We start from the raw sequence: 12462 nt of genomic DNA on the forward strand, positions 1-12462 counted from the left end.
CAGTAAAATAGTTACTTATACTGTACAACCCACAACTAAAACGTTAAATTTGGGGTCATATGGAAGGGAATCGTGTACTGAGCTGCTTTTGTAGTGTATTTTCACAATAATTTATGACTGAAAATATCACACTGAACGAGATGGCAGGATTGCCTGGTATTTTTCTATTTATATCCTTAATTTTATATGTGTATAGATATTATTTAGCTTGTATTCTAGAAGTCATCCGTGTACTGAAAAAAAAAAAATATTGGTAAAGCTTATACTTAATGCTTATATTGTAAGCATTTAGCTTTAAAGAAAAAATACATTGCAGAATTGCAGATAACAAAACTGCAGGAAAAAATATTGTAGTTTGAATATCTGAGCAATAAAAATTGCTAGTGACTTATTCTAAGCTGCCTTTTTTTATTGCAATTGTTTCTCCCTAGGATATGATAAAAACTCAGTATTCACTAATTCACATGGAAAAAAAAATCTGGGATTTTTTTTTTTTTAATCATGCAATGCCAAGTATGGGTTTCTCCCCCCTCTTTACTCATCTACTGAAAGCCTATGTGTTAGGCACTGTACACAACCATTACCAGGTTAAACAGTATGAGAGATGCTTTTGGGTACCTTCTTTAACAAAAAAGAATGTTTTGTACTTAATGCGGTTTTTACTTGTATGTGCTTGTAAAGTTGGTTCCTAAGGAAGGTGAACATCAAAACTCCCCTAGTAGGTGCTTGACAAAGTCTCTCCACAGCGGAGGCGCTCTATCACCCCATCCTGCCCATCTTCTCTAAAGACAGGACCTGTCCTCTCTCATTCGCCTAAACACCCTACCTCCCTTGAGACACATACTGACCTTATCTGAAGTGGTTTACAACCAAACAGTTGACCAGAAAAAGGTGTTAGCTGTTGGGAATAATGTATACTACAGTAAATCTTTGGGTCTAACGATTTATAGCCTACCAAAAAGGAATGAAGTATGTCAAGGGAGAAGCAGAACTGAAATTGCCCTTGACACTACATAAACATTTAATGGAGTCTGGGAAGACAATTCCCTTGCCCCACAAAGCAGCTGTAAATATGACTGATTTGTGTAATAATTTTAATTAGAAAAAAATGGGTTTAACTTAACATGATTTTCCCCTGACTAAATAGACCACAAATCCTTGGCTGGGTGTATTATCCTTTAAAATATTATACATTAATGAAAACCCAGCTTCTAGTCATTAGCCCTTTTAAAAATGTTTTTCCTTAATTTTATAAAAGATAAAGAGCAGCAAGCAGAAATCAGCACTTTATAATTTACTATCAGTTATTTTATCCAGTAAAGATCAAGATAAAGGGTTAACAACTAAAAGGGGGTAATAAAGAAATTATTTCTTAAAAGATCTATTACAGTCGGGTGCGATGGTGTGCGCCTGTAGGCCCAGCTACGCAGGAGGCTAAGGCTGGAGGATCGCTCAAGTCTAGGAGTTCTGGACTGTAGTGCGCTATGCCGATCAGGTGTCCACACTAAGCTCGGCATCAATATGGTGACCTCCGGAAGCGGGGAACCACCAGGCTGCCTAAATAGGGGGAAACCGGCACAGATCAGAAATGGAACAGGTCACAACTCCTGTGCTGATTAGTAAAAAGATCTATTATAATCCAACTTTAGCAGGCGAGCCTAAATTTCAAATACTCTAATCTGCTTATAATTTTTAATGTGGTAAATGAGATGTTAGTCTTCAGTGGATAACTTAGTTTGAAATATGAGACAACCATATAGGTCATTACAGTAAGAAAAAAGGGGCAGAATATGATTAGATGCTGAAAAAGATTAGCATATCAAGGTTTGTAAATAAAAAGACTACGCTTAAAGCTGTATAAAGCAATATTTAAGTAATAGACAAATGAATCTACATAACTTCCAATAAATCAAACATGAAAACACATAAAATGAAAATACAACATTCTTTTTCCATCCCTTCAGTCTCTTCCAAATGTTTAATATTGTGGAGAAAAATACAACCAAAGTAGAGAGAAAAATAAAACAATTTTTATCCATTTCATTTTTAATACATTTCAAAAGAGGTGAATGTTTATGCATTGCAATGATAACAACATTTCAGCTAAACAGTAATGCATTAGTTTGGAATAGCTGCCAGAAACAATACTAGTTTTGGAAAAGCGTATTCTTAAATTATTTTAAAAAAGATAAGAAAAGTGCCACTTTAATTTGTTCACTAGTTGAAACTTCAGTTCAGAAAACAAACTGATTTTCTAAAAAGTTTTAGTGTTTTATCAGCAATAAGTGAAATTCCTGCTTGGGTTTTTACAGTATATGACAAAGTTGCTCAATTTACACACAATATAAATTTTTTTGCAGCATGCATTCAAATAGAATTTTGACAAATATGTTTTCTAATATTGCTACTTCCATTTGCAATTCCTTTCTAAAACAACAAAAAAAGGTAATTACCTTGTTGAAGGAAAAAGTTTCAAGATACTATTATTTAATGTTATTTTTAAGGATAAATTAATGAAAAATGGTAGTTTATTCTTTACTGAACTCTGTGTGTAAACAGGAATGGCTATATAGGAAAGACAACACTGTTAAATTAAGTGAAATTCAGATTTAATAAGGTAACAGGACATCTAAGCAAATGATTTAAAACTGCATCTTTGAATTTTTTTTTTGGCTATTTTGAATTGCCTGACTTATTTCAATAGAAGGTAAAAATTAAAAATCCCAAGCAGGGTGAAGTATTTGGAAAGGCATTCTTAAATGCTGTTAACTGTTTTAATCTTATTAGAGTCTCAATAAGCAGTACAAAGGTTAAAAGAACAGCATAAACATGAAGGACTAAGAAATCTCCATTTCCTAGTTTAATAATGGAGAGTAAAGTATTGCACTTTATTATTCAACACAAAATAATATAGCCAACAGTAACATACAGGTACACAATTTAATATTTATTATATGCATTTTATATACATTATTTTTCAACAGCTGTACGTTTGCTATGTGGTACAATCTTAAAAATTTGCTGATTCATAGTCTGTAAAAGAAAAACCTTACAAAACTCATCAAAACTCGCAAACTGATCAGAAAAGTTTTTTGGAAGACTAGAAAAAATACTTTATTGTCTTAATCATGCATTACACAAACAAAATCTTTAGTTACACCATAAAATTAAGCACATCTGAAAAAATAAAAACAGGGAGAACTAGTCCGAACACAGATTTTTGTTTCTTGATTCAACTATTTTTGTATCACATTTGTAATGCAAATAAAATTTTTACTCCAAATATTTTTAAACAAGATAGTTTTGTTTGGAATCATGGTAAATCAAGAAGTGTATCTGGGGGGAACCACCTTGGTCTGCAACTTAAACTATAAAATATTCCATTTTTAGTCTATTTTAGACTATTCAGAGTTCCAAAACAGATATACAGGGGTCTTTAGCACATTAATAAAAGGATATAAAGAACAAAAGTGAAATAAATAATAATAGGCCATTAGCAAGATGGATAATCCTTGATAAATAAACTTGTAAATACAGTAAGATGTACAAAATATCACATAGTGATAGGATGCCAAGATTAGTTTGCTTTTTTTACTTTTTTTAAGAGTTCATCCGGAGTACTAAACCCCACTGTTTCATTTTAATACACTTAATAGTCCTTGGTTTATGAAGACAGTTATGTGATGATGAAGATGATTTAGCATCTTTATGGAAGGACTTAGTTGAGCTGTATTAGGCGGAAGAAGTAAAGTGTGTGGTTACACGGCAGCGGGTCAGTGAGATCTCTGTGTTTCAGGGTTGTATAATGCAGAAAAACTTCAATACAATCTTGAGCACTGTTGTGACAGGCTAAATATATAAAAAGACTTATAAAAACTAGAATTTTATCCAAACATTTTGTGCAACTAATGCTAAAATATTTTAAGTTAAATTTTCTTTCTTTCTTTTTTTTTTTTTTTTAAAGCAAAATAAATTTAAAAGGGAATCTGTGGCATTCAACCGATGAACAGAAGATGACTAAGAGATGAACAAAAGCTACTCTTGGAGCTCACTTCCCCCCACAAGAGCACCACATTCCTAACCCTAAGGCAGCACACAGAGTCCAAAATAAAAGTCTTTTTGTAAGATCAGACTCCACATTGGCTTAAAGACACCTAAAAAACAGACATATGCTCAGTTCATACCCAGAACAGGCTGTAAATACTGGAGTCCATGTTTTACTTTTTGTCCCACAAAATACAGTAAATTACAGTTAAATTAATGAACCTGACATTATTTAAGATGTGATTTCCACCAATTTATGCCTGCCCTAAATAGCCTTCACCCAGGCAGATCACATGTAGTGTCTTATCTGTAACCTTTTTGATGGCAGTGATGTAGACCCTCTTTTCTGTCCGAGCAAATCTTTTGTTATGATCCAAGTTTTTGTTGTATCACACAAATACTTTGGCAAGGGCATCAGCCCCTGCACTGGCAATATATGCTTTTGATGGGTGGAAAGCAACATCATAAATTGATTCATCCAATTTCTTCCTATGAGCTGTTATTTCTTGCACACACGTCTTGCTGTCTAAATTCCACAATCTAATGGAACAGTCGTGGCCTGTAAAAAGAACACCACAAATGAAGTTTGTTATTGAGTAACCATTCCTTTATCAAGTTTGAGGGCAACATAGGAAGTTTAAACTTACTTCCAGACATCAAATAGATTCCATTAGGATCGACTGCTAGACTTGTAACAGCATCCAAATGAGCTACCATAGAATGGATCATTTTACCTAAATAAAAAATACCAGAAAAGACTGTTTTAACAAATAGTAACTAACATGAGAGATCAGAAACCATAATACAGCATCAATATAAAACCCACAATTACTATAGCTACATTTTTTAATTGGGATAAAATACATATAAAATTTATCATCTTAACCATTGTAAAGCACACAATTCAGTGGCATTTAGTACATTCACAATGTTGTCTAACCATCACCACACTCTAGTTCCAGAACATTCTCATCACACTAAAAGGAAACTCCAGACCTATTAAGCAGTCGCTCTAGGTGCTCCTTGGAAACTCTATGGGGCAGTTCTACTCTGTCCTATAGGGTTGCTATGAGTCGGAATCGACTCGATGGCACTGGGTTCCTGGGTGGGTCTCTAGTACGCCCTAGCACATGGTAACCACTAACCTGCTTTCCGTCTCTATGGATTGGCCTATACTACATGTTTCATATAAAAGGAAACATATATGTCCTTTGTGTATGTCTTCTTTCATTTAGCATAGTCCACTATAGCAGTATTTTGAGAATTTTAATTCTAATGCAGAACCTTCCCAGTTACTCCCTAAAAAGACATCTGCTTAACGAGAATTTGACATATCTGATAAACAGTGGAAACCACCGTAACAATTTGAGTGCATCAAAGTTTCAAAAGGTCATCAGAAAATATATCTCTTGCCTAAAGATTCTAGTATCATCTGATGGATTTATCCTTTGAAATGTCAATCATTTTACATGCTAGGAACAAAAAAGGGGCAGGGATACACCAGAGAAACTGCTCTACATTTTTCCCAATGTTAACAAAAACACTGCTCCGGAAAAAGTAATTTAATGAATATAATTATCTCCAGCACCAAAACAAAACAAACCAAACCCATTGCCATTGAGTCGATTCTGACTCACAGCAACCCTACCGGACAGAGTAGAACTGCCCCATAGGGTTTCTAAGGAGTGGCTAGCAGATTCGAACTGCCAACCTTTTGGTTAACAGCTGAGCTCTTAACCACTGTGCCACCAGGGCCCTATCTTCAGCAAATAGGATCCAATATAAAGTCAAAATTAAAAAACAAGTAGTGAGCACAAAGTTGCGTTACATACTTTGGGTTAAGGCCATTAATGCTTGCAGCTGATAATATATGCTTTGATAAGTGGAATGCAACATCATAAATTGATTCATCTAATAAACAGATGTAAAGGCAAATACCGACACTTTTAATGAGTATAGGTCTACCCAAATGCCTTTGCTACTTCTAATGAGAGATAAAAGCCTTCTGCAAAATGCTAGTTTGCTATGCTTCTGGTCCCGATGACATTCTACACTGGGACATAAAACATTTACTTTTGCTACTCGTCATGGGGCCATACCTGTGGACCTGAACATAAAACTGCAACATAATAAAATGTTAGAAAGTTACAAAAAAGACCCCAAAAAACAAAAGGTCATGGCATCTTATGGCAATACTACACACTTAACAGTTGAGAACAAAATTAAAGAAGTTCCTAGCCAATTCAAACCACAGCTGTCTAATTCTCATTAATACTAAGACTAATTAATTAACACAATAATTTTAGAGACTCTTCTCTGCTAGCCCAAGGAACAGAAAAATCATTCAACATACTACCTTCAATTGCTCAGTCAACATAATTCATCTACAAGTTCTAGAATCCATTCCTTTCAATATATTCCTACAAAAGAACTTGGAGGATGAAACAATAGTTGGCCTATGGAAAACAACCGCAAAAGGTCCAAGTATCGTTAGCTTCTCTTAAAATGTCACATCTATAATGGTAATGCACAATTCACACGTCTGGATCTGACTTCTCTCCTGAAAAGGATTTAATATGTCCTAAATTTAACCAGGATATTTAGAAAACCAGTTGCCGCTGACTCCAACTCAAGGCAACCTCCTATGTGTCAGAGTAGAACTGTGCTCCACAGGGTTTTCAATGGCGGATCTTTCGGAAGTCAATAGATAGGCCTCTGGTGGACTCAAACCTCTAACCGTTTGGTTAGCAGCCAAGCTTGTTAACCGTTTGCACCACCCAGGAACTCCAACGAGGATATTGAAGACACGGCAATTGATCAATCAAAACCCAAAGGCATCTTTCATCCGATAGTAAATCTACCCATTTCTTTAAGGGTGCTGTAATTTTCCAAGCTTAACTCTAGCCCCTCTGCCTGTGTGCTAAACTAACCCCCACTCTGATATCTTAAGTCAATTTAAAATCTACCCTTCTTCCCCAGAAAGTTTACCAAGTCAGTTTAAATGTAAGTGATCCCTTTAGATTGGACCATGTACAGAGAGGTATAATGCTGGACCAAGTTAGATACTGGGCTTCCAGTGGAGACCACAGAAATTACAAAGCTTCCAACCCCTTCTAATAACTAGGACTCCTCCTTTACCAACATACACCTGCAGCTCTTCACATTTAACCAATTTCCCTTTGGCCCAAGCCTTTGCTGCTACCACCCTTTTGCCCTACCAAGACTAATTCTTTCCTCCTATAACTGAGGAAATAGAGGACACATGTCTGTCACCACTTCTTTCCTCCCTGGAGCCTTAAGCCCTTTGAATGAGTAATCAATACCGTGGGCCTCCATGAAATAGAGAGGCAATAAAGGCTGACAGAAAAAAATGTTAACTCTGAAAGCAATCTGCATGCCTGAATTCTAACCCTGTGATTTTTACCTATTGTGTGGCCTTGCACAAACTACTTAACTTCTTTAAACCTTTTATTTCATCCATAAAATGGCAGTAATAATAGTGCTGCATCTACCTTATAGTTATTAGATGCATAAATGAGTTAGCATATATAAATTAAATAGAACAATATTTCACATATAGTAATCAACATACCACTACTCTATGAGCTCCAATAAAGGCAGAACATTGTTCACAGACATCTAGAACTATACCAAGAATATGGTAGATACTCAAAAAATTTTGCTGAATGAACATCAGAACCTCCTTATTCTAACTCCTCCACATCCCTTACTTGTACTACACCTTCTCCCAGACTTACCCACTAATTAAATATTTCAGGCACAGTACATGCAACTCAAATTTGTGTCTCTACTAAAATCTTAAAAGTCATGGACCCTGAGGACCTCTTGGGAATACATAGAAGTTGTAAATTTTAAATTTTTTAAAGTCAAAGGTCTACTATGTAGCACAACTCAATCAATCTTTCTAAACCAATATTGCAAATCCCCACCGAAATACTTTCTGTGGTTCCACACAGGGCATAGTGTAAAAATAAAAAAAAATCCATTACTCTTAGCCTGGCTCTGAAAAGTCCTCCTCAATAGATTCTACTTTACTTTCTCTAAAGTCATCTCTTTGGCTTTGCTTGTAAGAAGCTTCTGTTCTAGCCCAAATTCCTACCACCCTGCCTCTGTTCAAACTAATTTCCTTATTTAGAATCTCCTTCTACCAAAAAAAAAAAAAAAAAGCTCTTACTATTCCAAAGCTCAAACCCCCATTCTATAGGGTCTTCTATCTAGTAGGACTCATCCTGCGGCGTGTGTGTGTGTGTGTGTGTGTGTGTGTGTGTGTGTGTGTGTGTGGTGTGTGTGTGTGTGGTGTGTGTGTGTGTATCCTATTCTCCCCAAACAACCAATAAGCCCCCGGAAGGCAGGAATCATATCTTATACATGACAGTATCCAGCGTAGTGCAGAATACAAAATTCTGAATTCATTTTTATTAAAATGATTTACTTAATCCAAGTATAGTATCAATTTCTATTATGTTTCAGATAAAAAATTCAATTAATTTACTACTCATTTTATAGGATAATACTCTATTAACAAACGTAGCTAACCAACAACACCAGTTATGTATGGGGGTATTATAGTTTACCATATTTAAATGAATTACCCATTTTCAAAAAAGGACATCTTTGAAATCAACATATTTGAACACAACTCAATATTGTGTTGTGTGTGTATGTGTGAGTGAAGAAAGTGAGAGAAGTTGGTTGATTTAGAAAGAATTAAGATTTTCCATTGTTTGAAGCCTATTGCTTTAAATATCTTCACACTAAGTACTTTCACAGATATCACTCCCTACCAAAAAAAACTAACCCAAACCTGTTGCCATCCAGTCAATTCTGACTCATGGTGATCCCATGTGTTAGAGTACAACTGCTCCCCCGGGTTTTCTTGGCTGTAATCTCTACAGAAGCAATTCACTAGGCCCTTCTTCTGCAGAATTGCTGGTGGGTTTGAACCAACAACCTTCAGGTTAGCGGCCAATTGTAAAATGCTTGTGCCACTCAGTCTCCTAACCTTCAGGTAAGGTACTAGTTAATAGAAAAAATAAGTTGGTAGAATTTAGAAACAATATGAAAGACTATCTGGTTCTTAGGTCTATTATTTGGTAAAATTTTATCGACCACCTTCTTAATTTCTACCAGTAAAACAGTTGTAGAGATTCACTTTTTACTTTTAACCCAACTACTAAAATTCCTCAACTTTCCCTTATGAACGTAAATCTTCATTTATTAATTAAAAGGGCTCTTTTTAGAAACATGATAAACTAAGTGACCTCTCTGTCCCTGCATCAAAGAATATCTCTGGGCTTCATAAAAATGGTCCAAAGAACTGATTTGATAAAGTGTTAAATTGAGTACATTCATATGAATCTTATTTCCTGTGTAATACAGAGACCTGTGAATATTCATTCTGTTCCCAACTTGTTCTGCTGAAGTGAAAGGAATATGTCCATTTAAGTTATTTGAATGAAGGGGTTTTGTGTAAGATTCTAAAGATGAAAAATTAATGCCATGTCCTAAATAACTTTCAAAGAGAAACCTGTAATTCTGATTCACTGTCTTACTCGATAGTTTGTTGCCCTGAAATAATACTGCAATTAACATTTAAATTTCTTATTTCCAAGTCCTTCAATGCCCCTGATTGTTTCAGCTTCTCGTCAAAGAAGACTCTCTAGCTGTCAGACCTTTCCTAAAAGAGAACAATATTTTATGTAGAATTCTAGGTAATTATGGATGAAAAAAAGAAGTCCTTATCAAAAAGAAAGAATCAAAAAATCCCTATGGCTAAATTACAGTTTGATTTGACTGCTATGTAACTGCTAAACTTCTTTGTAAGAAGAAATACAGGGAAAATGACAACACTGTCCACTATATTATTATTTGATCCATTAAAAAATAGTTTAAGAACATATTTCAAATGTGAAACACAAAAAAGAGACCTCTTCTGCTATATTAACTCATAACACTATGATGAAAAAAAACTCAAATGAAAAGGCTTATGTTTAACATGACATGAAGAAATCATAATAGGTAGGCAATGCAGTATATACATTACTTAAGGATAAAACTTAACATTCATTATAAGCATGCTACATTATGTAAAGTATGAATTTAAAATCATTTAATCTGGCAATCTCAAAGCCAAAAACTCAATAAACCTTGCATAAAATAGCATTTTCTATTCATCTCAAATTTACAGTATTATCAATATGAATAAAAAGAAAGTAAGACAACTTGCTTACCCGTTTTATTGTCAAAAAATTTGATGTGTCTATCTTCATGAGCAGTTATTGTAACAGGAAGTGTGGGATGACTTACTACTCTGTTAATATGATTAGTGGATTGTAAACCTAAACCAAAAGAAAGATAATGCATTCATACTTTCATTTAGAAGTTTAACGATGGCTTTGTCTTAATAATAAAAAAAAAAATTGTTAAAAACTAAAGCCTTTGCATAAAACTAAAAATGTGAGAACCAAACTATGTTTCTAGAGATTTAATTTTTAAAATACTAAACTCCTTCACTATCATGTCCTATGATATGGATGTTACTAGGCTCAAGTTTAGAAAAATTTCAAAGTGTTTTAATGCAGAACTTCAAAATAGGTGGTTTAGAGTTTTTAGAAGACTCACTATAATTATTAACTCTAATAAACAGCCTATAAAAGAATTATAAGCATTTGATATAGAATAAAATTCATAAGCGATAGATGTTTGCAAGGAACAACCCACATTCTACACACAGTGACAAAAAACCAAAGAACCAGAATTAATGTCCTTTTAGAATGAAACTTTTTCTTTACTAGCAAGCTCTTAATTTTGATTAAATTAGAAATGAAGAACAGTGAGGGACCAAAATAAACAGGAAAAAAATTATCAGCATTATTAGACTAACTAAATCAATCATTCTGCATGTACTAAATTTAAATCCATAAAATTAAAAAAATACATATATGGCTAACTATGTAGGGTGAAGGAGGGAGTAAGTCAAGGAAACACTTGGAAAGACACTTCGAGTATAATCTGGTTCGAGATTTGATGATGGAGCTGTTTAAAAAATTCATTTAATTACAAAACAATGAATTAAAAAAAAAAGGAATCCCTAAAAATCATAAGTAAAATTACACAAAGGAACACAAATGCATATCCAGTTGGAGATTATCTACAAACTATTCCAGACGACTTTAAAGCATAGTAACCGTACATCCCTAGCGGAATATACCTTAAAGTACAAACTGTTATTCAGTAACCAAACTACTGGTGGTGATGTTGGTATTATTATTCTGAGAAGACTGTGTATTTATCATTGAGATAAAATCAAACGAGAAATTGTGATAATTTTGTTGAGAAATGAGAGTTCAGACATGGTTAAAATGAGGTAAATACGTAAAATCAGTGAGATACACCTGAATTTGAACTTGAAGTTATTTGTATGAACTTATCAAACGTCTTACTTAAAAAAAAAAAAACCTATTTCCTAGCTCTGTCTATGGAAAAAACATAAAACAATGACGAACTCAGGAGCCATGAAGGCCATGAGGAACCAGCACCAGATTATAGTCCCTAAATGTCATTTCCCACCAAAGAAACCACGGCTCCTCAGAGAAATGTCTAGTTTCAGATCTGGGGCACAAAACGAGCAAGATGAGGCTAGAACATCTTGTCACATCAGAAAGCAAGGAAGCTATCAATGACTAACAGGGTCATGTATGTCAAAAGGACTCAGGAGCCAACCTGAATAAGCTCCCACTGGTCAAAGATGACACAATCTGAGCAGCAATAAAGATAATACCTGCAACGGATTGAAACATCAAATGCATTTATTCCTATGAGAGATTATAATACTACCAAAAACAAACAACAGCCAAAACACTCAATGGTCACATTTGGAGGATGCTGGGGAACCATCTCATTAATTGAAAACTGGTAAATACAGGGAAACAATGGGTCATTTATCTTGCCTTCATATACAATTGTTAAATCCAAGGTAACGAAATTGATGAGAGGACATCCCTTTTTATAGAAATATTTCAGCTAATAAATGAAGGAGTGATATAATTAGAAAACCATTCTTTTCCAACAGCTAATGGACCCAGGTGATAATCATCAAGGCTGGTAACATCACAGAAAGACAAGCAGCAGATATTATTTAACTTCTGATAAAAGCTTACGAACCACCAAAAACGTTTAAAAATTAAAAAAGAAAAAAAGTTTAAGCTGAATCTGAGTAAGCCTCTAGGTGTATTACCAATTTAGAAGAAATAAAAAGGACAGAGGCACACATTAAATGATAACCAGCAAAATCCAGACTGTGGGAAACACTATAGAACTACCCAATTTCTTTAATTATGATAATAATAAATTGTAAGGAAAATAAGAGACAGAGGGAGAACCTATAGATGAAGAGGG

General features: G+C 34.4%; 1 protein-coding gene across 7 annotated transcripts in view; it reads right to left on the reverse strand.

Moving 5' to 3' along the window:
• Window positions 1-2026: 2026 nt before the first annotated feature.
• The window catches only part of STRN3 (striatin 3), a 111045-nt gene continuing 100609 nt past the window's right edge, over window positions 2027-12462 (reverse strand). For all 7 annotated transcript variants that reach the window (XM_003408700.4, XM_023546073.2, XM_010588568.3 and 4 more), the window contains 3 exons: window positions 10296-10403; window positions 4692-4778; window positions 2027-4603 (listed from right to left, as the gene is read on the reverse strand). In XM_003408700.4, the coding sequence (XP_003408748.1) occupies window positions 4434-4603; window positions 4692-4778; window positions 10296-10403 (365 nt within the window). In that variant the 3' untranslated portion in view covers window positions 2027-4433. The remainder of the gene's footprint in view (window positions 4604-4691; window positions 4779-10295; window positions 10404-12462) is intronic.

The sequence above is a fragment of the Loxodonta africana genome, chromosome 10, assembly GCF_030014295.1.
Source record: "Loxodonta africana isolate mLoxAfr1 chromosome 10, mLoxAfr1.hap2, whole genome shotgun sequence".
Lineage (NCBI taxonomy): Eukaryota > Metazoa > Chordata > Mammalia > Proboscidea > Elephantidae > Loxodonta > Loxodonta africana.